This window comes from Bactrocera oleae, chromosome 2, assembly GCF_042242935.1.
Source record: "Bactrocera oleae isolate idBacOlea1 chromosome 2, idBacOlea1, whole genome shotgun sequence".
Taxonomy (NCBI): Eukaryota; Metazoa; Arthropoda; class Insecta; order Diptera; family Tephritidae; genus Bactrocera; species Bactrocera oleae.
The window spans coordinates 15,626,699-15,648,443 of NC_091536.1; the positions used below are offsets into that span (position 1 = coordinate 15,626,699).

The 21,745-nt window shown below is 34.1% G+C and overlaps 4 protein-coding genes across 6 annotated transcripts; 2 read left to right on the plus strand and 2 right to left on the minus strand.

The window, feature by feature from the left end:
- The first annotated feature begins 53 nt into the window (after positions 1–53).
- On the plus strand, positions 54–11,716 carry LOC106616808 (uncharacterized). Of its 2 annotated transcripts, none has more exons than XM_014233703.3 (6): positions 54–235; positions 8,636–9,298; positions 9,368–9,424; positions 9,485–9,847; positions 9,906–10,019; positions 10,084–11,716. In XM_014233703.3, exons 2-6 carry the CDS (start codon positions 8,870–8,872, stop codon positions 11,131–11,133), a joined length of 2,013 nt encoding a protein of 670 aa, XP_014089178.3. In that variant the 5' UTR covers positions 54–235; positions 8,636–8,869; the 3' UTR covers positions 11,134–11,716. The 2 variants fall into 2 exon arrangements, with proteins under 2 accessions (XP_014089178.3, XP_036233947.2); XM_036378054.2 differs by having other exon boundaries at positions 9,371–9,424.
- Positions 966–7,189, plus strand: LOC106616807 (zinc finger protein hangover). 2 transcript variants are annotated; one of them, XM_014233701.3, is made up of 3 exons: positions 966–1,268; positions 1,430–2,581; positions 2,683–7,189. In XM_014233701.3, the coding sequence occupies exons 2-3, from the start codon at positions 1,475–1,477 to the stop codon at positions 6,193–6,195; spliced, it is 4,620 nt and encodes a 1,539-aa protein (XP_014089176.3). In that variant the 5' UTR covers positions 966–1,268; positions 1,430–1,474; the 3' UTR covers positions 6,196–7,189. The 2 variants fall into 2 exon arrangements, with proteins under 2 accessions (XP_014089176.3, XP_014089177.3); XM_014233702.3 differs by having other exon boundaries at positions 1,433–2,581.
- A 1,520-nt stretch (positions 11,717–13,236) lies between the features above and the next one.
- On the minus strand, positions 13,237–14,280 carry LOC106616810 (cytochrome b-c1 complex subunit Rieske, mitochondrial). The gene has a single exon (XM_014233705.3). The coding sequence runs from the start codon at positions 14,178–14,180 to the stop codon at positions 13,356–13,358; it is 825 nt and encodes a 274-aa protein (XP_014089180.2). The 5' UTR covers positions 14,181–14,280; the 3' UTR covers positions 13,237–13,355.
- Positions 14,281–15,073: 793 nt separating this feature from the next.
- Positions 15,074–19,533, minus strand: LOC106616809 (soluble guanylate cyclase 89Db). The gene has a single exon (XM_014233704.3). The coding sequence runs from the start codon at positions 17,291–17,293 to the stop codon at positions 15,335–15,337; it is 1,959 nt and encodes a 652-aa protein (XP_014089179.1). The 5' UTR covers positions 17,294–19,533; the 3' UTR covers positions 15,074–15,334.
- Between the last annotated feature and the right edge of the window lie 2,212 nt (positions 19,534–21,745).

The following is a 21,745-nucleotide window of genomic DNA, read 5'->3' on the forward strand; positions in this document are numbered from 1 at the left end:
GCTGCAATCAACATGATATGAGAACAGTTTCAAAACGTCGTTATGGAAATCTTTTAAAGTTCTTGAAGTTTTTCACGAAAATAATAATATAATGAAAAGATGAAATGGCAGAAAAGAGATTAGTTGAGAAAGGCAATATCGTTGTACTAAACCAATTATAGAGTATATTCAAAATCCAGATGTTTGCTTTGCAACTACGGACATAACTTTTGACAAATTTGGTTTAATACGGGCGGTAAGTACGAAAGGAAGGAATGTCGGTGACTGTTTGAACTATAATTCCTTGCAAGCAAAGTGCATTATATAAATGTGCAATGTAGGCTTATATTGTACAATGGCAAAATGTGAGACCACCATCCCAACATACAAATGAAATATGCAACACACTCTAGGTGTTGCGTAACTGAACCAGAGAACTTAGAAGAACTTCTTCTGAACCGCACAAACATTTGCAAAAATTTTATGAAAAGCAATGACAGAAAAACTGGATTCGAGTTGCTGGACTCTCTTTGTTTGCGTAAACGCACAGAGCGACACCAAAAGAGAATTTGCCGATATTGAGCGACAAACGAGTCACCATGTAAACGCGTCGTGTATCGGATGACTAATGCATTAATTACTGTTAACTTAGCGGTAATCAGTTAGCTAACTTTTAATCGTCTTGTAGCGATATTACTCGAGTATCAATAAAACATATACCCAATATTTATCCCTCTTAGAAGTTGTAGTTTTAATAAATTCATAAATATCATTAATTCAATTTTCAGTATTTTTTTGTAATTTGAGAATAAAAATGCTTTCCCCAGTAAATGTGACAACTCGTAGAGAATATCAATAGTAATAGTACATAAAGACAATAATTTTGTACCTTTATTAAGATAATACATTGTTTCAAAATTTAATTTTATTTAATGATTTATAACCATAGCGAATGGCAGGTACTCGATTGTTGCCCATACAAAAGTCTATGTGTAAACATCGATTAAGGCTTTACTAAACGGCGCTCTTGCCGCTTTTTCGCAAATTTCACAAACACTGAACAACCTCAAAGCCAAAAAACTAGCTTAGCATCTTTTGAACAATCTCAGTACACCGCTAAGCAAAAATGGTGGAAGTATCTTCCAGACTTTGAGGAATTTTCAAATAAATCTTTTGCAAAACCTTTCAGCTTGCATGGATCTTTGTATTTGTTCTCAAGTTCAAAATCATATTGAGTATTTGAAAGATGAATTGAATTTCAGTTTTAAGTGAAAGCGTTGTGTATACATGTAAGTGAAAAATCGTGGGTTGGCTGCCATTATAATTCTAAAAAGAGGAAAGGGATCATCAAAAAGTAGCCTAAAATATAAGACAAAAAGTGAATAAAGTAGAAAGCCATGAAAAATTTGATTAAACTTTTGCACTAATTAAAATATATTTCTATTACAAGAAGGAATATTCTATTATTGAATCGGAAAAGTAAATGTAATTAAAAATGGATCAACTATTCATGTTCTCAAATGAGTATACAGAGGATGACGATAACAATGCTAAAGATGGTAGCAATAAAGAGGAAGCAAAAATTAAAAGTGAGCCTCAAGAAATTGTCAATGATGGTGAAGATGATAATAGCTACATAATGCCCGAATCTTTATTGCAACAAATGACAACAACTCGTGAAGAAGATGGAGAAGGAGAAGATGATAACACAATTTTTAATTTTGGAATTGATCAAACTGCGAAAACACGTTCCTTATCCACTATAGTGAAATCAACTTCCACAAAGAACCCTCAAGATGCATTAATTAACTATGATATGGCCATAATGTATATATGCCCGGCTTGCGGTGCAGAATTCGATACGCAAAGTGTTTGGAAGGGGCACATAAATGGAGTTCATGAATATAATACTCGGCGTGGATTAAATTTTGTGCCAATCGATAAGTTGTATCACAGATGTTTAGAGTGCAACAAACCCATTGCAATGCATGCAATGGAAAATTTGTTGAAACATAAATTTACTCATTTGCCACATCGCTGTACTAAATGTAAAATCTGCCATCGTCGTTATAAATATCGGCAGGATTTAATTGTACATTTGCGTTTGTGTCATCGTGAAGAGGTGATATTAATGATGCATAGCGAAAACACACCTGTATCCAGGCATGAAAGCAAGCGAGCATCTGTCCCTGCTGTAACAAATGCTCAATTAGAAATAAAGGATATAAAAGGAAATGCTGTTGATATTTTTGAGAACACATCTGATAGTGTTGAGGTAAAAAATGAACCATTTGATCCCGACGATCAAGACGCTGAAAGTTTGCTGGTACAAACAGGGAGTAAATCCAAATATCCGCAAACCTCAATATTAGAAGATGCACTTAGTCGAAGTTCTTCACAAGTTTCCGAACAGCGACCAAGTGCTGAAGAGAAACAATGTCAAAAACATATAAAATATATTTGCCCAGTTTGCAGCACGGAATTCATGACTAAGAATGAATGGCAGGAGCATGTACAAGAAATGCATAATTTTTGCACAATTAGTGGACTTGGGTTTCAGAAACGTTTTAACTCAACGGCTGAATGTATGGAATGCAACCGGGTCAGTAGCAAGAATTTTATATACCACCCAATATATACATATGTATTTAAATATTAATTATTTTTATATTTAATTATCAACGTTTTATTTTTGCCATTCAGGTTTTGCCTGACAACTCAATAGACCAACTGCAGCAACACAAATTTTCACATCTTCCTTGCAAAACGTGGTTACGTTGTAAGCTTTGTTTACGCTCGTTTATTACCTACAAGGATATAATAAAGCACTTGCTCAACCAACATCGACTTGATGATGAACTCGACGCAGATATGGATGACAGCCAAGACTGTCGTTCTTTTGACCCATACAGTGCACCATCGAACGACTATGAAGACGATCAAGCGTTAGCTGAGGACCAACTAAAAGGCGATTTACGTGATATTTATGAAACACAAATCGATTATTTATGTCCAAAATGTGGAAAAGAGTTTTTCGAAAGAAAAATGTGGAGAAAGCACATTGTTAAAGCACATCATTATACCGATTTGAAAACACTTTGTTTTGTTGCTGTAAACGAGCACCAGTTGCAATGTCGACTATGCGGTAAAGTTATTACAAATGCTTACGGGGTGCAAAACGCTCAACAACATTACTTTACACATTTACCGCACAAAGCGTACATTCGCTGTCGCATATGTACAAAATCGTATACAGATCGCAAAGGATTGGTGAAGCATCTTCGTAAAGTACATCATATTAATCCCAAAACGGCAGCGGCAGCGGCAGCAGCATTAGCTAAAGCAAATAACAAGAGCATACGGCCGCCTTTATTAGCAACATACGAAAATTCGTCATCTTCACAAATGAGCAGACCGCGTAAAGCACCAGTTAAAGAAATCGTTCGTCATAACGGCGTAATATATGAGATACAATTTTTAGACGAGGATAGTAATGATGACACCTCGTTTGGTGGGAGAAATGGAGATGGTAGACATGACAATAGTTTTGCTATGCCCACGAGAAGACATGTGTGCTCGGATTGTTACTCAACATTCGCTACGGCACAAGAATTACAAAAACATACCCGAGAGCAACATGACTTCAAAAAACCGACACAAGCAAATGTCTGTGGTAGATGTTATTGTACATTTGAGTCAGAGCAAGCGCTACAAGACCATAAACTGAAGCATCATTCATCGAATTCTAATGGAGGTAATGGAGGTAACAATGATGATGATGATTTACTCTTGGTACCTACTGGCAATGAGGAAGTGAAAATGAACACCGCTGATGATACTCCAAATATTGAACAATATTTCTGTTATTTGTGTCCTGCATGTGGCGAGGAGTTTAAAACGCAATACGAATGGCGTCGTCATATAAACGACATACATTATTTCGATCGACGATATGAGTTGAATTTCAAACAAATCGATAAATTCCATTTCCAGTGTTTGGAATGTAAGGAAATTGTGAACAGTGCTAAATTGAAAGGTCTGCAAGACCATAAATTTCGTCACTTACCATATAAATTATATATTAAATGTCGGCTATGCAGCACATGCTACAATCATAAACCCAATGTGGTTACACATCTGTGCACGCAACACAATTTTGCACATCCACGTAAATCGTCCAGCTCAAGTCCAGCTATATCACCAGCACCGCAAATGCGTAATACATATAATATGCAAGCAACTACATCTAACACTTTCAAGCCTTTGTCAACTGAAAGTCTAATTTCCTTACACAATGCAGTAGAACACGAAACTATTACCTACAATTGTCCGCAGTGCAATGAACCATTTGACACACATGCCTTATGGCGTCAACATATCGTCACTGTACATGATCTTAACAGTCGTCAAGGTTTGAATTTCCGTCAATTAGACGCACACCATTACATATGTTTGGAGTGTTACAAACGTGTCACAGTAACTCATACCAAGGGCGCTATAGGTCAACTGCAGTCGCATAAATTCCGCCATTTGCCGTATAAGTCCTTCTGTTGTACCAAATGTGGTGGTGTCTTTGTGCGCAAACAAATGTTCTTTAAGCATCTAAATCGTGCCACCAATAGGTGTCCCCTGATGGGCAATGAACGCGCAACACATCTTAATGTCAAAACAAAAAGTTATTATAAGAATTCAGTACGCAATATGTACGGTCAACAAAGCGACGATAGCAAACCGTTGAAGAATCTCAACTTCTCGGTGACATCAAATGAAAAGTGTCCATACATCATACAATGCCCACAATGTGGCATAAAATTCGAAAAATGGCATCCATGGCGTGATCACATCGAAAAGGAACACAAGCTAAATAGTATGGAATCATTGAAATTTAAAAAGATCAATGATCACCTACACATTTGTATACAGTGTAAGGAACGTGTCAACGGTGCAAATTTTGTAAACCTGCAAACACATCGGTTTAAGCACTTGCCATATGGCACTTATTTACATTGTCGTTACTGTGATGTCAGATACTATTATATGATTAACATTATAAAACACATGAAACAAAAACATCCAAATCATGGATTGGAAGAGCTCGAATTACGATTAGAAAGTACACCAGACGAAGAGTCTGTCGATTCTCCGCCGGTCACACAGAGTATGGATGTTGATAAAGAGAGTGATGTGTGCAAGGAGAAAAACATCGATAACATAACCGATGGTAGTGGTGATAATAACAAGACAAACGATGCTGATGATGATGATGCACTGGTCATCGCTGACGATGGCGAACACAATAATAAAGTTTCTGAAGAAAAAGATATTGATTATGGTTTTGGATGCGAGTCCTCAATATGTTCATACATTATACTATGTCCACAATGTGGTATCAAATATGATAATTGGTATACGTGGCGTGATCATATATCAACGGCACATTCACTAGACAGCCACAAAACGCTGAATTTTACGAAAATCTTCGATTGGTTGCAGGAGTGCAACGAGTGTAAAGAGCGTGTAAATGCCACATCGCTGTTTAATTTGCAAACGCATAAATTCAAGCATTTACCATATGGCACTTATCTAGAGTGTCGCTACTGTGACGCCAAATATAACTATATAATACACATTGTTAGACATTTGAAGGCGAAACATCCAGAGCATGCATTGCAAAAACAAGATAGACCCATTGATATTGACGAAACCTTGTTGGACAATGTTGACGATGTAGCTGATGAAGAAGCTGCAGTAGAGTGCAGTGTTGGTGCCGAAGCAAAGGGTGTTAATAATTCGGATGGAGATGTAGACGCTGAGGGTGATGATGATGAGGATGTTGAGGATGTTGACGATGACATCGATGATGACGTTGATGATGATGACGACGACGATGACGATGAAGATGAAGCTGAAGATGCACATAATAATGATGGAAATGTTGCTGGCGAAGTTGTCGAGCGAATGGATGTTGATGCTAAAAGCGATGATGATTTTGAAGATGGTGATGACGACGATGATGATGATAATGATGATGACAATGATGATGATGATGATGAGGATGATGATGATGACGATGACGATAGTGAAAATTATGGTACTGATGGTAATGCAGAAGATCCAGCTATTGACAGCGAAAATACAAACGTAGAAGCGCCAAATGGTGTAGTAGAAGACATTGAACAAGTTGAAAACCCCGAAGAACAATTTGTTCTTGGTTAATTCACTTAAATAACTTTACCCTAAATTATGCTTCATATTTGCCCTATTGAGTGTTCACGATTAAAAAAAATGAACAGTTGTGAAAATGCATACATTCTTAACATTCTATTAATAAATTGTTTAAAACTTTTTCTGTTTGATTACAAAGCAAGAATAATAAGAAATATAAAATCTCTAAGTGTATTCACTCCATAGTTTTTAATTTTTTTTTAATACAATAATGATTATTATAAATTTAAAATATAAGAGGAATAATTATTTTTCAAATATCTCATACAAAGTGGAAGTGTGAAAATATATAAATATTAAAAACAAAGTTCAGCAATGAAATGTTTAAAACGCATTAGTATACTAACACATTCTAATAACTTATATTCATTTACGTATCATTTAATATACAACAGATCAAGTCAAAATGGCGCGGTATAAAATAGTATATGATAAAAAAATCAGATTTCTTCATATTTCTATTAAAAATACAATACTCTTATTTTTTTGCTTCTTTTATTTTTTGTTTTTGTTTTGCTTTTACTTATTGCATATTTTGCAGTATTTGATATAAATTTGATCGAATTAATCAAAACATCATATTGGTAATGGTTATAGCAATTGCTTTAGACAGTTATACACCTACTGATTTTATTTTGACATTTAGCATATAATATTTTTTATACAATATTCGTTTTCAAATTCTATTTTCATTTATATTCATATTTATATCACCAATACCGAACAAAAAAAATGTATGGATTTTATATTCATGAAAAAGAATAAGTCGTAAATATTAAACAAATTCTTTGTGACACCTTCATATGTACGTTATTATGAAGCACTACATTGCGAAGCAGCAATAATGATAACACAATTTTTATTAAAACGTAATTAAAGTAATTTATAAGTATCATGATATGTATACATACAAGTATATACATACATACGCTCCCTAGGATAATAACATGTACAAGAAATCAATAAAATATACTGTATCACATAATGGACTTGTTTTTCTTATTGTGATATTTTTTGTATATTTAATTTTTTTGTTTATTTAATTCTTTTTTTTGTTTATTTAATTATGGTTTGTTTATTTAATTATGTTTTGCTCATTGTTATTTTGTTTTGTTTATTTTTATTTTGTTTTGTTTATTTTTATTTTGTTTTGTATATTTAATATTTTTTGTTTATTTAATTTTTTAGTTTATTTAATTTTTTTTTGTTTATTTAATATTATCTTCTGTTCATTTTTATTGCTTTTATTTATAATTATTTTTTTGTTTTTATTTATTAATTTTTTTTTTTGATTTTATTTATTATTTTTTTGTTTTTATTTATTTTTTTGTTGTTTTTATTTATTATAATTTGGTTGTTTTTATTTATTATTATTATTATTATTTTGTTTATATGTATTATTTGTTTTTTTTTTATTATTTGTTTTCTTTTTGTTTTTATTTATTTATTTTTTATTGTTTTTTTTTTGTTCTGTTTTGTTTTTCTATTTTTATTTATATTTTTTTTGTATTAATTATTTTTTTGCTTTTATTTATATTTTTTTGTTGTTTTTATTTATAATTTTTTTTGTTTGGTTTATTATTTTTTTGTTGTTTTGTTTATTTTTTATTTGTTTGGTTTTTTATGTTTTTTATTGTTTTTATTTTATTTTTTTTTTATTGTTTTTTGATATTTTTTTTATTGTTTTTTATTTGTTTTTATTCAATTATATTTAAATTTTATTTTATTTTTTTATTTTATTTATTAATTTTTTTTTAAATTTTTTGTTTTTTATTTGTTTTTATTTAATATATATTTTTTTGTTTTTTATTTGTTTTTATTTAATATATATTTTTTTTGTTTTTTATTTTTTTATATATTATTTATTTTTTGTTTTGTTTTTTATTTGTTTTTATTTTGGGAAAATTGTTTTTTTATGAAAGTGGTTCTCAAACAACAAATTTGTATGGGTATAATTTGTATGTGTAAATTGGCCGCATTTTGACCAATCGGGAAAATGAGATTTGTTCAAAAGTATAGTAAAGATTGTTTTATTTAGCATTGTGTGAAAAAGGATTCAGTGTATAAATTCCTTTACCCCCCCACATAAGTAGTAAACTTAACTAACTTTTGTGTTACAATCAACTCTTTACACCGAAGCGACGTCCGAACATTATACTCTCAGACGATTAGAAATGGTGTAATCCAAGAGTTTGGTAGATGTAACAGCATATATTTGGATGTAATTTGGCCAAAGTTATTAGCTCTGCGGCATAGATCGGTTCTGAACGTTTTTCTCGAAGCGGAATATTACTGGAACTTGCTTTACCGCGCTGCTCACTCATGTGGAATGTAATATCTGTTCAATTAAACGAATTCCACTATTTATTTATACATGAACTTTTACTTTATCATACTTGCTATGTATTTAACTATCTCACTTTTGCGTCAGTGCTTTTCGTATCAGTGGAAACTTTCAAGCAAATATGAGAAAAGCAATTGCGCTTTCGATTACTTTCAAAAGTGTCAACATGCAATTCGATTTATTGTGAATGGATTATTATGAAGAATATGCATATAATTTTCAATTGTTGATAGATTGATTTAGACCGAGTGGAAATTTTGTTTGAAAAATAAGTGAAACCAATTTATTTCAATAAAAGAAAAAAAGAAGTGTAAAAGAACAATGCGAGAAACATTGCGTGTTTGTGGGAAAATATTAACGACAGATGACTACCATTTCTTCGCACTCTCTTGTGAAAAATGTGATGCTTCCTTCGGTCAGTGGTCAGGATTCCTTAAACATTTGCACAATAAACATGATCTTGATTTGCCGCTAATCAACACATTTATAAGGGAGGATGAGCAAAATCCAGAATGTAATGAAATAGCTACTAAAGCGACTTTAAAACAAGAAATGGAAAATGAGCTAAATAAACAAATTAAAGTTGATGCAGCGGAGTATGAAAGTAATGGGGATTTCAGCGACAGTGAACCCGATGATAATGCGAAAAAAGTAGAGTCCAATCATGAGGGTCAAGACAATGAATGTGCTAGCACTAAATCGGATGAGTCTACAGGTGCTTGGAATATGCCGGAGGACAACAAACATTTGGTTGGTCAATAAATAAAAAATTGTTAAACTCCTCACTAATTTCATGTGTTTTTTTTTTTGTTTTGACAGCAGGACACATCGAGTGAAGGTGAACTATTCCAAGATTCTAAGAAAAAGCTTAAAGCGGTATTTATATTCATAATGCTAAACGATAACTTCAATAAAATTACAAACTTTACATTGCAGTTTAATTTCAATATCCACGAAGCGTATACTCGTGATATATCGAATAAATTTCTTAAAATAATAGAAAAATATCCAATATTATGGGATCAACAGCATTCGAATTATTGGTTGCCTGAAAAACGCACTCGTGTACTCTATTCGATTAAAGAATATATGGGCAAAGTGGGTTACTCAGTCAGTGATTATGGATTACGCAGCATAATTCAACGCATATTACGGGATCATAAAGCTTATAAGCAAGAATTTGCTGTTTGTGGGCGCTTAGATGAACGTAAAACGCTGTTTTTAAAGAAATGCAAATTTTTGGATGGTCCACAGAATGGTGGGGGTATTATAAATGAAGCAGAAAACGACTCAGATGATGTAAATTTGTAAATATTTATTTTTATTAAATACCGAATTATTTAATTTTTGTTTTTAGGATGACCACCCGCTTCACGATGACTTAGATGATGATGAATTTCTTTTGAGCTCCGATATCGATTCAAATGCTGGAAATAATCCCACTGAAATAAATGCGTTTTTAAAAGATTCGGTATGCCATTGGTTAAAATTGTTTACATTTGTGTTTAATTTTTTATATTTACATTTTACCACAGCGGGATGGTAAACGCATCTGTTTTAATATGACTGTAAATCCACTAATTGATGAGTTCGTCAGTTTGCTGCGTGACAATCCAGTATTATGGGAAGTGGGACAATTTCAAAATTTAACCGAACGGAAACGTATTTTGGAATCATGGATACCAATTTTTCAAGAGCGTCACAATATCATCTTTACTTATAAGGATCTTACATTGAACTTAAAGATCCTACGCAGAACACTCACAAACATGGAAGAACGCAAAGTATTGGCAAAATCTGCGCAACATCTCAAAGATATCTGCAGCTTCCTGCCTAAAGCCAAACCAATTACACGCCTCAAATGTGAAGAATGTAATCGTAATTTTCTCACAGAATACACCTTGCAAGCTCATAGATATGCCGCACATAATATTGGTACAAATCCTTTCAAATGTGAGGTGTGCGGTCGTGATTTTCAAGCACACAATCAGTTAGATACACATTTGCGTCGAGTACATCTCAAACAGTTTTCCGTTTATTGTGATGTCTGCAATCGTGGTTTCTTGCAGCACAGTGCAATGGTGCTACATCGTCAAACACACACCGGTGAGAAAATGTTCGTATGCGAGACATGTGGTAAATCGTTTAGACGGAAAATTAATATGCAACAACATTATATGCGTATACATTTGCGCCAGCGCAATTTCAATTGTGAACTGTGTCCGAAAACATTCTATTTAAAATGCCATCTACGCGATCACATGAATGCTCATCTAAATATACGCAATCATATTTGCCCCACCTGTGGCAAAGCTTTTCACAGTAGTCATGCGCTAATGCGACATAAGCAAATACATTCGGAGGTTAAGCGTTATGCTTGCAAGCTTTGTGATGCACGTTTCCATCAGTTTGTGGGTCTGAATTCACATATGAAGAATAAACATAAATTTGTAAATGACAAGGATGAGGAAGTGCAATCACAGCCTGTGGTTCATATGACAACGCTGCCCGCCAATACAACGCCAGACACTTCCATGCAAATCAAAGGTGAAATTGTGCAGTCTTTGGACAGTTGGAATATGTAAATATAAAATAATCGATTTAAGCTTATTTTAGTGCTATCTTGTCGGTTCTTTCACAATAATTAGTTTATAAATGTAATTTTTTTTTAAACCAAATTATTTTGTGTGCAAATTAACTGTCTAATGTAAACAATCGAGTCGTTGAAAACATTCAGTGAATAATAAACAAAAGTAGTTTTAAATACGATTGAACCAACATATTTATAAATGTTTTATACCGTATAAAAATAAATTTACTATATTAGTTTTTAATAACATAAATGTTAATGCGATATTAATTATTAATGTGTAACATGTTTCTCATATTAATTGGAAACGAAAAAAATCCAGCTTATTTGCTGGTCCACTATCGAAATTAAACTATCGGGCTGGGAATGCCTTACACATTACAATAGAGGTTAACTTATAATATTTGCACAATTTAAAAAAATTAATACATTTTAGTTATTTGCTGTCAATAAAACCTTAGAGATGTAACCATTCTTTTTCACTTCTCACTTTGACCGGTGCGAGGGTTTAAATATAATATATATATTTTACATACACAAAATTAAAATAAAGCACGTATACCTAAGCCTTTTAGAAATCTTGTCTTCAAATAGATTTTCAAACAAATTGCATACACAGAATTACATTAATTACATTAAAAAAAACAATAATAATAAAGTAAGATTTAAAATAAATATTTAAGCAAAAAGTACAACTTATTTTTGCCCAAAACTGGGCAGTGCTGTGTCGTCGAATTCAGCAAAAATAATAATTATTTTTATTTAAATCAATTTTTGTTGTTAACACATTTGCTGCTATGTCACAAGTTTTCGAGCGACAAGTGTTGTTTGATGCGACATGAATTTGATTCTGTTTTGTGGACACGCTAATAACTGCACAAAAATTTTGTCAAATTTTCAAGGCATTACGACGATTTCTGCAGGTTTTATCATAAAAACTATGAGGATAATTGTGAATTTAATAAAAATGGTGTTTGGCCCCCGTTAAAGTATTTCGGCAAAACCGCTTGGCAGGCAATGTGTTAATGTTGTATTAATTATTTAAATCCAGCATAAGGGCATAGGTGTTTTCACCTATGACAAGTACCCGCATGAACTTGCCACATCTTTGCATAACGACTAAAACCCTATGCATCTACCATAAAATCCATTTACTTTTGACGCAACTTTGCTTCGTTAAAGGCAAAAATATTCTGCTCATTAGTGGTAGTTTAAACCGATAAAACTGAATGAATCGGTTGTTGTAGTAGCGGTTATCTAGAGCTCCCAGGTTAATTGTCATTGAAGATACATAACGGAAGATCCAAGCAACTCGCTTTACATCTATTTTTACGTATTATAAGCTCTCAAAAGAATAAAAATCTGAGAGCTGCAAAACGCATTGTTATTCAGCTATGAAAAAAAAATTCGAAAATAGTGATTTACGTTTCAAAACTGGACTCGAACCCCTCACACCGCATAAGCACATATATAAGCATTTAAAATTTTACATTTTTTCCGAGTATAAGTAGGTAGGTAGATAGAGTGGCTGTCTTTCGGCACAACTAGGCCGTGATACCACCGGGACCAAGATCCCTACACTCTATTGGCTCCGCTCTGAACCACCCCATACTTCTGATGGGCTTCATCAGTAAGACAAGTTTTATCCGTGCAACCTTCAAAACGTCGTCAAGAAACCCTCGACCGATGGTTGTGATTATTTTCCTGTACAGAGCCGTGCAGTCGCATAGAAGATGTTTAATGGTCTGCCTACCTCCTGACAGCTTCGACAATAGTCGTTATATGCCACTTAGACTCAGCTATGTTTATGATATATTTGTCTATTAAATATCTACAAGTAGCCAGAGGCATATATGTATGCGCTTTTTACCGGAATCTAGTTGTAGGGTGGTGCCTGTTCTGGCTAGTTCATCTGCTACACACTATGGAATTAAATATTATATAAACTTACAGAAGCAAGCTCCTTAGTTTCGAGTCAAACGCCAGACTTAACAGCGTACTGAAAAGATATACATACTCCTATATATATAGTATATACTTGTATGTGTACATATAGTATGTAATTTGTAAACCCTCATATTAAATAAACGACAATGTGTACTTCTCAACCATTTTATTGGGTATTCATATCCATAAAATTATATCTATTTTAATTTCATTGATATGTAGCGTTTTCAATACTATTTCTAATTTTTCCATCTCCCACGCTTTTGCGCATCAACCTACAAGTAATGTTTCTTCATCGGGAAATTCATAATTGGGTACGGCTAAATTGAGTGGGGCCGGTCCTTTACGTACACGGCCCGACGCATCGAAATGCGAGCCATGACATGGGCAGTAGTAACCGCCGAAATCACCGGCATTGGCAATTGGCACACAACCCAAATGTGTGCAGACACCGATTACTACCAGCCAACGCGGATCCTTGACCCGTTTGTCATCCGATTCTGGATCGCGTAAAGTCGATATATTTACCGAACGCACACCTTCGATTTCAGCTTCTGTGCGATGTCGTATGAATAACGGTTTACCACGCCACTTGAATGTCACTGATTTGCCTTCGGGTATATCTTTCAATTTGATCTCAATCGTGGCCATAGCCAATACATCGGCGGTTGCGCTCATTGAGCGTATGAAGGCGTGTACCAAACCTTTGGCTGCATAGCAACTGCCGATAGCGCCGGCTGCAACGATGGCATATGAAAAGCTTTTTCGCTGTTCAGCACAATTATCCTTTGGGTCATCCCGATTTTCCGTTTGTCGACGATAGTCTGTGAAATCCGGTACCTTCATGTCGTTATGCAGCATTCTCAGTTGTAGCGATGACAAATTCCGATTAACGAACTCGAGTGGCACTAACAAATGTGTGAAATTCCTGGCGAGGAGAGTCGATGGTGGGCTAGCTGCTACAAGTTTTCTCACGGGTGAATCAATATTGGCAAAGTTCCTATTGCGACGTATCATGTACAGCAAAGCATTGCGTCGAGGCAATAGCACATTTAGAATTGTTGTTCTAAGAGCACTGCAAAATCCGTTAAACATTTTGAGCAAATTGTCTGAATTTTTTTTTTATTTAATTTAATTTAATTGTGAAAATTTTGTCTGCTTAAGTGACGAAAAGGGAAGAGAAGAACTACTCATTTTTGAACTCAATAAATTAGTTTTTTAAATGTCAAATACTACAGTTACGTATATAAATTATTTGAACTTTTCGTTATCGTGGAAATTTTTAGAATTCACATACGACAGTGGTACACAACAGTTTACTAAAACTTCTCTGTGATGCCCACAGATATTCCGCATACAATAACTACGGTTCGCCACTAAACACTCTTTCTTGTGCCTCCCAAAACTCATTCCTTTAATGAAAACCGTTAAGGCATTTCCTTTAGTCCCTTATAGTTAAAAGGTTTAGTAACAGCTTCAATAACAAATTGGTTCATCTTGGGTTTTAACATTTTTAGTCTTTTTAAATAGTCCAATAATAGTACCGGTACGGGTTTCTGACATATTTTCATTTACTTTTATGTCTTAATTGAGACCATTACCTTAACCGTTTTCGTCTACAAATACACAAAGACTGAGGAGGAGAAACAGAGATGTCAATCATTGGTACTTCGTCTTGTCAGTTTATCTTTAACTCAGTCTCATTTTATGGCCCAGTGTATCTGTAGCCTAGGACGCGTCGCGACGAGAGCGAGACAAGGTTGATACCGGCAGCAGTCCAGTACAAGTTTATAAGTATCAGGTGAGTCTTAACTGTAGTTTGGCTTAGTAATATCTTGGATCAAACAAAGAATGAGACCACAGCATGGATAAATCAAACGTTTCCGTAAGCGGGAAGTCAAAAGTAGACCGCAGTTCGTTCCGGTATAATACTTACAGTTAATGGACTGAAAAGTTGTTGTCAAGTTATATTGAAACCTCAAAATATATTTCCGAAAAAAAAACGATTCATAAATTTTATTACTCCTTCCGAGAAGCCCTTAAATCTCCGGTCAAGAATACCATATACAATTAATACACATTTCCGTCAGATGTTTTACATTTATTTAGAATACATAGAAAGCTAAGATAAATAAGAGTATAAGAGCATTAAAGCGACGCTAAACAGGGTTACATATAAACATACAAAAAAACATTGCCATACTTCACGAGTACAGTTCAATTTGTACATTTTCGTACCACTGCTTCCTCTATGTATCCGGTTCGTCTAAAAGCCAAAATGTTTCCATTTCACCTTTACCTTTGACCTTTACATAGCCACGCGATTCGATTTTATAGCTCGCCTCACGCAATTTCATCGCAGTATAATTCGATAATTGTATCTTATATGGGTCACTGCTACTTTCCATGCGTGACGCTGTGTTCACTGTGTCACCAAAGAGACAATAGCGTGGCACTTTCAAACCCACAACACCAGCTACCACAGGTCCCGAATTTATACCCACCCTTATAGCAAGGTCTGGTATCTCTAAAGCCTTCACCTTCTTCACCACACGCAAAGCGAAATCGCCAGCATGTTGAGCATGTAAAGGATTTATATCGGGCGCTCCTGAAACGGCCATATAAACCATACCAACTGTCTCCACTTTATACACAAACGGTGATGTTATCTCTTCATCAAATGCCGAGAATACCGTATTCAGTGTGGTAACCGCAGTCATAGCATCACGTATATCATTAGTATCGCCAGCGTAAATATTCATCACTTCTATGAATATAACGGAGACCTCCTCAAAAGACTGGCATATTGTCTCCTCACCATTACGCATACGTTCGGCGATAGTACGTGGTATCATTGAGTAAAGCAGCTCATCACCTTGACGTTTCCATGAATCAGCCAGTTCTAATGATTTTTCTAACTCATCGGAGCGTTGCTCCTCCTTTTCGAACATAATTTCCAATTTTGAGCAATGCTGCCACCCAGCCATTACCAGTTCACGACTCAAGCCATGTGGGTTTAAGTCATTTAAGAACAGACCAATGCCATGCAATTCATCCAAATTTTCAATGAGCGGACTGCACAGATAAATGAGTGAATCAATATCTTTGAGATGAAACATTTGACCTTTTAACAAAATAGCCTTGCTTCCATGCGATATTTTGCGTCTACCGGTAAGAGGATCGATTTCCTCTTTCGGATCGACATTTAGCAGATTCTCCTCACTGCTATTCAATACTTCCCTTACTTCGTCTTCGAGATTATGATCCATAAGCGCATCGTAGGCTGCTTGATTACGACCTGTACGCAATAGTTCGAATTCGAAGAGTACCGAGTGCATTTGTATAATTTGATCCCAAGTTATTTTAATGTCTTTCGGACGGCGACACTTGAATATATCCATAAGATGTGCACCCAGAAAATTTTGTGTATTCTTACCTTGATTATGTAATATCCAAGTATCGACAATTTTTTCACCAGCCGAAGTAATAATCATATTGCGATTTATTAACACTGTGAAAGGAAAGAGATCCAGAAATACATCAATATTGATTTTCGGCAAAATCTGTTGCGTTGGATGTGCCACGACGTTAACACGCTTCGCCATATATTCGCGATTGTCAAAGTCCAAACGATATTTTACAATTACCGTTAACGGTTCGTGACTTAACTTGATGGGTCCAGCTATGCCACCATTGATATCATTTTGACTCTCAATTATCGAACATTTCACATTTAAATTGTAGAACTCGCGTCCTACCTGCGTAAACTGACCCATTAAATATTTGGAAAATCCCGTACGTCCACTACGATAAACCATTACGGCGCCGTTATCATCCACCTCTGTTAGCTGCATGGATGGACTTTTCATTTTCGGATAGGTGAAACGCATCTGCAAGTGAATATTATCGATAGACTGTAGAAAATCACAAAAATAACGTCCCGTCGCACGTATCATCTTATCATAGCCGAAATTGCTGAAAAATCGCACGAAAGAATTGCCAAAAAATGACATACACCAATCGAATGACTTACCCGTAAGCGCCGACAATGCGGCCGCTATATCGGGCATTAACGTGTCGGGATAGATCTGATGAGTCTTGAAGGTATTGTGACGGCAGTCGATTATTTGGCATACTTGACGCCAAACTTCTTCACCGAATTCCTCTTGAATGAAGTGTTGGACGGACTCTAAAACCATGCCATACATGTTTGCAGCTTATTGTATTATTAAAAATGGTAGTTTAATTAATATTATTATATATTTGTTTATTTATTTTTTAGTGATAACTAGTAGCAGTCGTTGTGTTTTGAGATCAGTTTATTTTCCGGTCATAAGCGTAAATAATTTAATAAATGCAGTTTTTTGTAGGCGTATAAGTGACTGGCGCTTGACTTTTACTGGTAACTGTAGAGTTGATTGTCAGTGTGTTTTACCAACGACAGTGCTTGATTGTGCGCTATTATTGAAGATTTTATAGAAATATCAACTTAATAATGTTCTCTTCTTCTCTTACACTTTTTGTTTTATATTTAAATTATTTCTTAAAACTTTTTTGTAAATTACAATATAGTATGTTATATTTCTTGTTGTTGTTTATATTTTGTGCATTTTTTTTAAATTGTAATTTGTTAAGCTTGCTTTTATATTGTTCCTTTTAGTTTTTTATAATTGTTGAAATTCTATAAATATTTTCATATGCAATAACATAATTATATAATTATTTTATTACTTTTTGAATTATAAATCTTTTAAGATATTCGTTATTATATTGTTGCACTTTTCATTTCTTAAATTTTGAACTTTACTATAATTTTTCCTTTATGCTATTTATTTTGATATGTACTTCCATTTTTGAGTTTCTTAAATCCTCCATAAATTTTTAAAATTAATTTTTCACAGTTTCAAAAATTAGTTACTATTTTTTGCACTGTCTCAGTTTAAATATTCCAATTTTAAATTTATCTCATGCGATTTATCCCTTGCGATACATTTGTATGTACATACTCGTATTTCTGTCGCTCTGTTGACTATTTTTTGCACAGCTTAACAATTTCTCACTTGTGCCCGTAATTTGCGTTAAGGACACATTTTAAGCGCTTAGTATGCTGCTTACAATCTAGCGGTAATCAAGTAGGCGGTAATGTATGTACACAAATAAACAAATCCACTTTAGCCCTCTACCTCCTTCAGCTCTTTTTGCCACTGCTGCTGCCACTGCTGTTTGTGTCACTGATTTATTGCGAATTCCAAGCGCGTGCCTATTGAATTCCTCTCAGCTTGTGGGTGGTGGTTTACAGGTGTCTATGCCCTCCCCAAACAATTTTTGCCGATGAAATGTGCATATTCCGGCATTTGCCAACTGCTTGAATTCGCCCTCTTGTTGTAATCCGCAATTAAATAGACTTAGCAAATATTAATTTTTATTTATATGTTTCTTTTTATACTATCATTTGTAAATACCATTTATTATTTTGCTTTTATTTAATTTTTATGACTCCACTCCATTATTCACATATTTAATTCTTGCTGTAAATTAGCTAAAGGTTTGCGCTATTTATGTTTTAGTTCACTAAGTTCATTAAATTCTGAGTCTATTAAATTCACGTGTATTTGGTTTCTCTTTTATGTGTTTATGACAAATTCTTTGGTAAGAAAACTTTCGTTTTCGGATATGCATCCGCACACATAAATTCTCTGCACAGTTATCGTTTGCTTCCTCAATTCTCTTCGCTCTTCACCTTCTAATACCTTGCACCCAGCGCACCAACACAATCTACGCTCGCGAAGTATTCTCTTCTCCCTTGGTCAGACTGTTTTGCTACAATTTGAAATGCTGCTGTGCCTCTTGCGGATGCTCTGCTGCTACTGAGCGCTCCTGCTGGCTGACTGTTGACTTAATACATAAATTAGAGCACTGTCATGAACCTACTGCCTATATGCATATGTACTATGTTATGTATATACGTATACTTCAGTATAATGTGTTGCCAAAAAGTATCAGTCGACTTATTTCGCATCATTAGCCAACCGTCCTTTCGAATCGCGCCCTGCCGTTGCGTTACTTGCGCATACACAATTTAGTAAAAAATAAAATGTAGATGTGTATGTGTTTAAATACATATATACATTGTATGTCTTTTGGTTTCACTTTTGTTTTTATTACTCAGTCTTTTTATTAGTTTCCTATGACATTCGGTGTTTTTGTATTTATTATGGAAATGTGTTATTTTATATATATATAATATATATTTACAGTTATTTTCTCTGCATCAATTTTGCTAAACGTGTGTTTTTATAGTTGTTTCAGCAGTTGCTGCTCGCATTACTTTTGTTTTACGCACATAATTAATATTTCCTTGTCAATAGCACAAGAACTTACGCGAGCCTCGCTTCTTCACTTCGAAATGCGGTCCGTTGCTTTCTGTTGTGTCTTTTATAGCAGCTACGACCGCAATCAATTACAAATTCTTTCTTTGGCGTTAATCGAAGCTCATGTTGCAAAGTGCCCTTTGCGCACAGTGGTAGCGTTCATTGTTGTTGGAGGATCTGGCGTGTTATAGGCCCCTATTTTTAAGTAAAGGTAAAGACGTTTTGAAGAACCTCTCAAAATAATAGAAGTAAGGAAACGTCTATTTGTTGCTATTGAAAGTACATAGAAAGTACCAGAAGTTAAGACAAGAGCTATGGGCAAAAATGTTTTTAAAAACTACAAATTTCTTCAGAGGTAGTAAAAATTTTGAGTGGTTGAAAAACTGTTAAAGGATACATAATAAATAGGTGGTATTCCTCTGGGCACCGAAAGATTAGCAGGTTTTAATAACCCGACCGTTAGGTGTCCACATGATCAACTGGCACGGCTACCATAGACCTGCAAATAGAGAATCTAAATTTTTGTGCTCATTTATTTATTATTTGTGATTGATGGATTATTTCCAGTTAAATGAATAGTATTTAAAGTAATAAATAAAATTGTAAAATGTAATGTTTTTTTTACATTTTTACACTTAGAAACCTTAAATATTATTGTATGTAACATATTTGTCACCCTCTCATAAAAATGTTTACGTTTTCCAGTATTTATATGTATATTTCGCGGTATTATCACACAAACTCATAAAATATGTACTTGTCCACGCGTATAAGAGTGTCCTAAAAAGAAAGCTGAAGCTAGAGGAGTCATTGGGCGAAGGAAATTGCTTAAGGATTTGCTTATCGCTTTACCTACAGACACCGTACAACCTTCACATACACGAATGTATAAAAATTACCATCAATTATATATTATATAAGCATGTACATTAGGGTAGTCCACTATTTTTGGTGCCTAGTTACACATTTGATTTTAAATGCTAAAACTCATCACAGAGTAACTGCAAAAATATTATAGATTGTTAATGATAACATAAAATTCTTATGTAATTAATATAAATTTTCTTATATAAGGTAGATGGGGACTAAGGAATATTTTTACCCGATTTTATACAGGTTTGGAGTTACGACATACCAATACCAGAAATAGATGCCCTTTGCATTTTATTAAGAAACCTCACAGATTGACCAATATAAAAGATACAAAGTGAAAGCGGATGTTTAAAAATGTTGTTAGAAATATTTATACGAGTATTCTTTCTGAATTTCATTAAGCTTTCTTAAATATTGGCCGTTAGATGCGGTATAAAGTCAACTGGATGTTCGAAAATATTTATATTAGGTATTTTACCCATTTTTGCACAAGGGCATGCTGTCATTAAAAAAAAAAAATTTTCCGAATTTTTCAACCCCCCTTGGGTACCAAGGAATACATTTACGAAATGTCATCAAATTTTTTTAATTTTTACTTGCTAGCACGGACAGACAGACGGACGGAGATGGACAGAAAGACGGCCACTCGGAATTCAAATCGTTTGGTGATCATTTATATACCCAAGGGGGTATATTCCACATAAACTTACATGTTCATATATATACATATGTATATTTACAAAATGTCACCACTAAATTGAACCCTTTTTATTGCAAAAGGATACATTCCGCATAAATGGCCTTTGTTTCGATAAAACATAGAAACGTATACATTTCGATTTATGTACTGACATATACGTGGTCGTTAAAGACCTTTGTAAATTTTTACTTTATCATAACTGTAGAAATTTGCTGCCACCAACATTGTATTTAAGCCAAGTATATACAGATATATTAAAAAAAAAACATGCAGAATTACATACAAGTATATATGTATATTTGTATTATATAAGTGTCGGTGTCAAATTTGTCACTACCAAAGCTTCCAGTTGCAACGCTTTCCGCTCAATTTACATGCTGCTGTGCCAGTCACTCATCGTTTAAGAATATAAGACAATTAGAGGGATTGGTACTTCAATTATTTACACTCACTGTTGCAACTAAATTCGAGGGTAAACTATTTACTTAAGTGTATGTATATAACTACTAGCATATACAATCTTTATATACAGATATATTTACGTATGTAAGGATAGTGAGTTGACAAGAAAAATTCAGAGAGATAGGTAAAACATTGCCAAGTTCGAGTGGGTCCGTTGTAGATTAGTAATGTGGTCTCGACAACATATAAACCGACTTCAATTCGACACTTATATACCAGCATTTTTCAAAATAGCTAACCATCAGAGTACAATT

What these genes read in the sequence shown, in the direction of transcription:
- LOC106616807 (XM_014233701.3), top strand. Translation starts at nt 1,475, where the DNA reads ATGGATCAACTATTCATGTTCTCAAATGAGTATACAGAGGATGACGAT. An exon ending in AATGTATGGAATGCAACCGG is followed by an intron (nt 2,582 to 2,682) that starts GTCAGTAGCAAG and finishes TTTGCCATTCAG; the next exon opens with GTTTTGCCTGACAACTCAAT.
- LOC106616808 (XM_014233703.3), top strand. Translation starts at nt 8,870, where the DNA reads ATGCGAGAAACATTGCGTGTTTGTGGGAAAATATTAACGACAGATGAC. An exon ending in CAGAAAACGACTCAGATGAT is followed by an intron (nt 9,848 to 9,905) that starts GTAAATTTGTAA and finishes TTTTGTTTTTAG; the next exon opens with GATGACCACCCGCTTCACGA. An exon ending in ATGCGTTTTTAAAAGATTCG is followed by an intron (nt 10,020 to 10,083) that starts GTATGCCATTGG and finishes ATTTTACCACAG; the next exon opens with CGGGATGGTAAACGCATCTG.
- LOC106616810 (XM_014233705.3), bottom strand. Translation starts at nt 14,180, where the DNA reads ATGTTTAACGGATTTTGCAGTGCTCTTAGAACAACAATTCTAAATGTG.
- LOC106616809 (XM_014233704.3), bottom strand. Translation starts at nt 17,293, where the DNA reads ATGTATGGCATGGTTTTAGAGTCCGTCCAACACTTCATTCAAGAGGAA.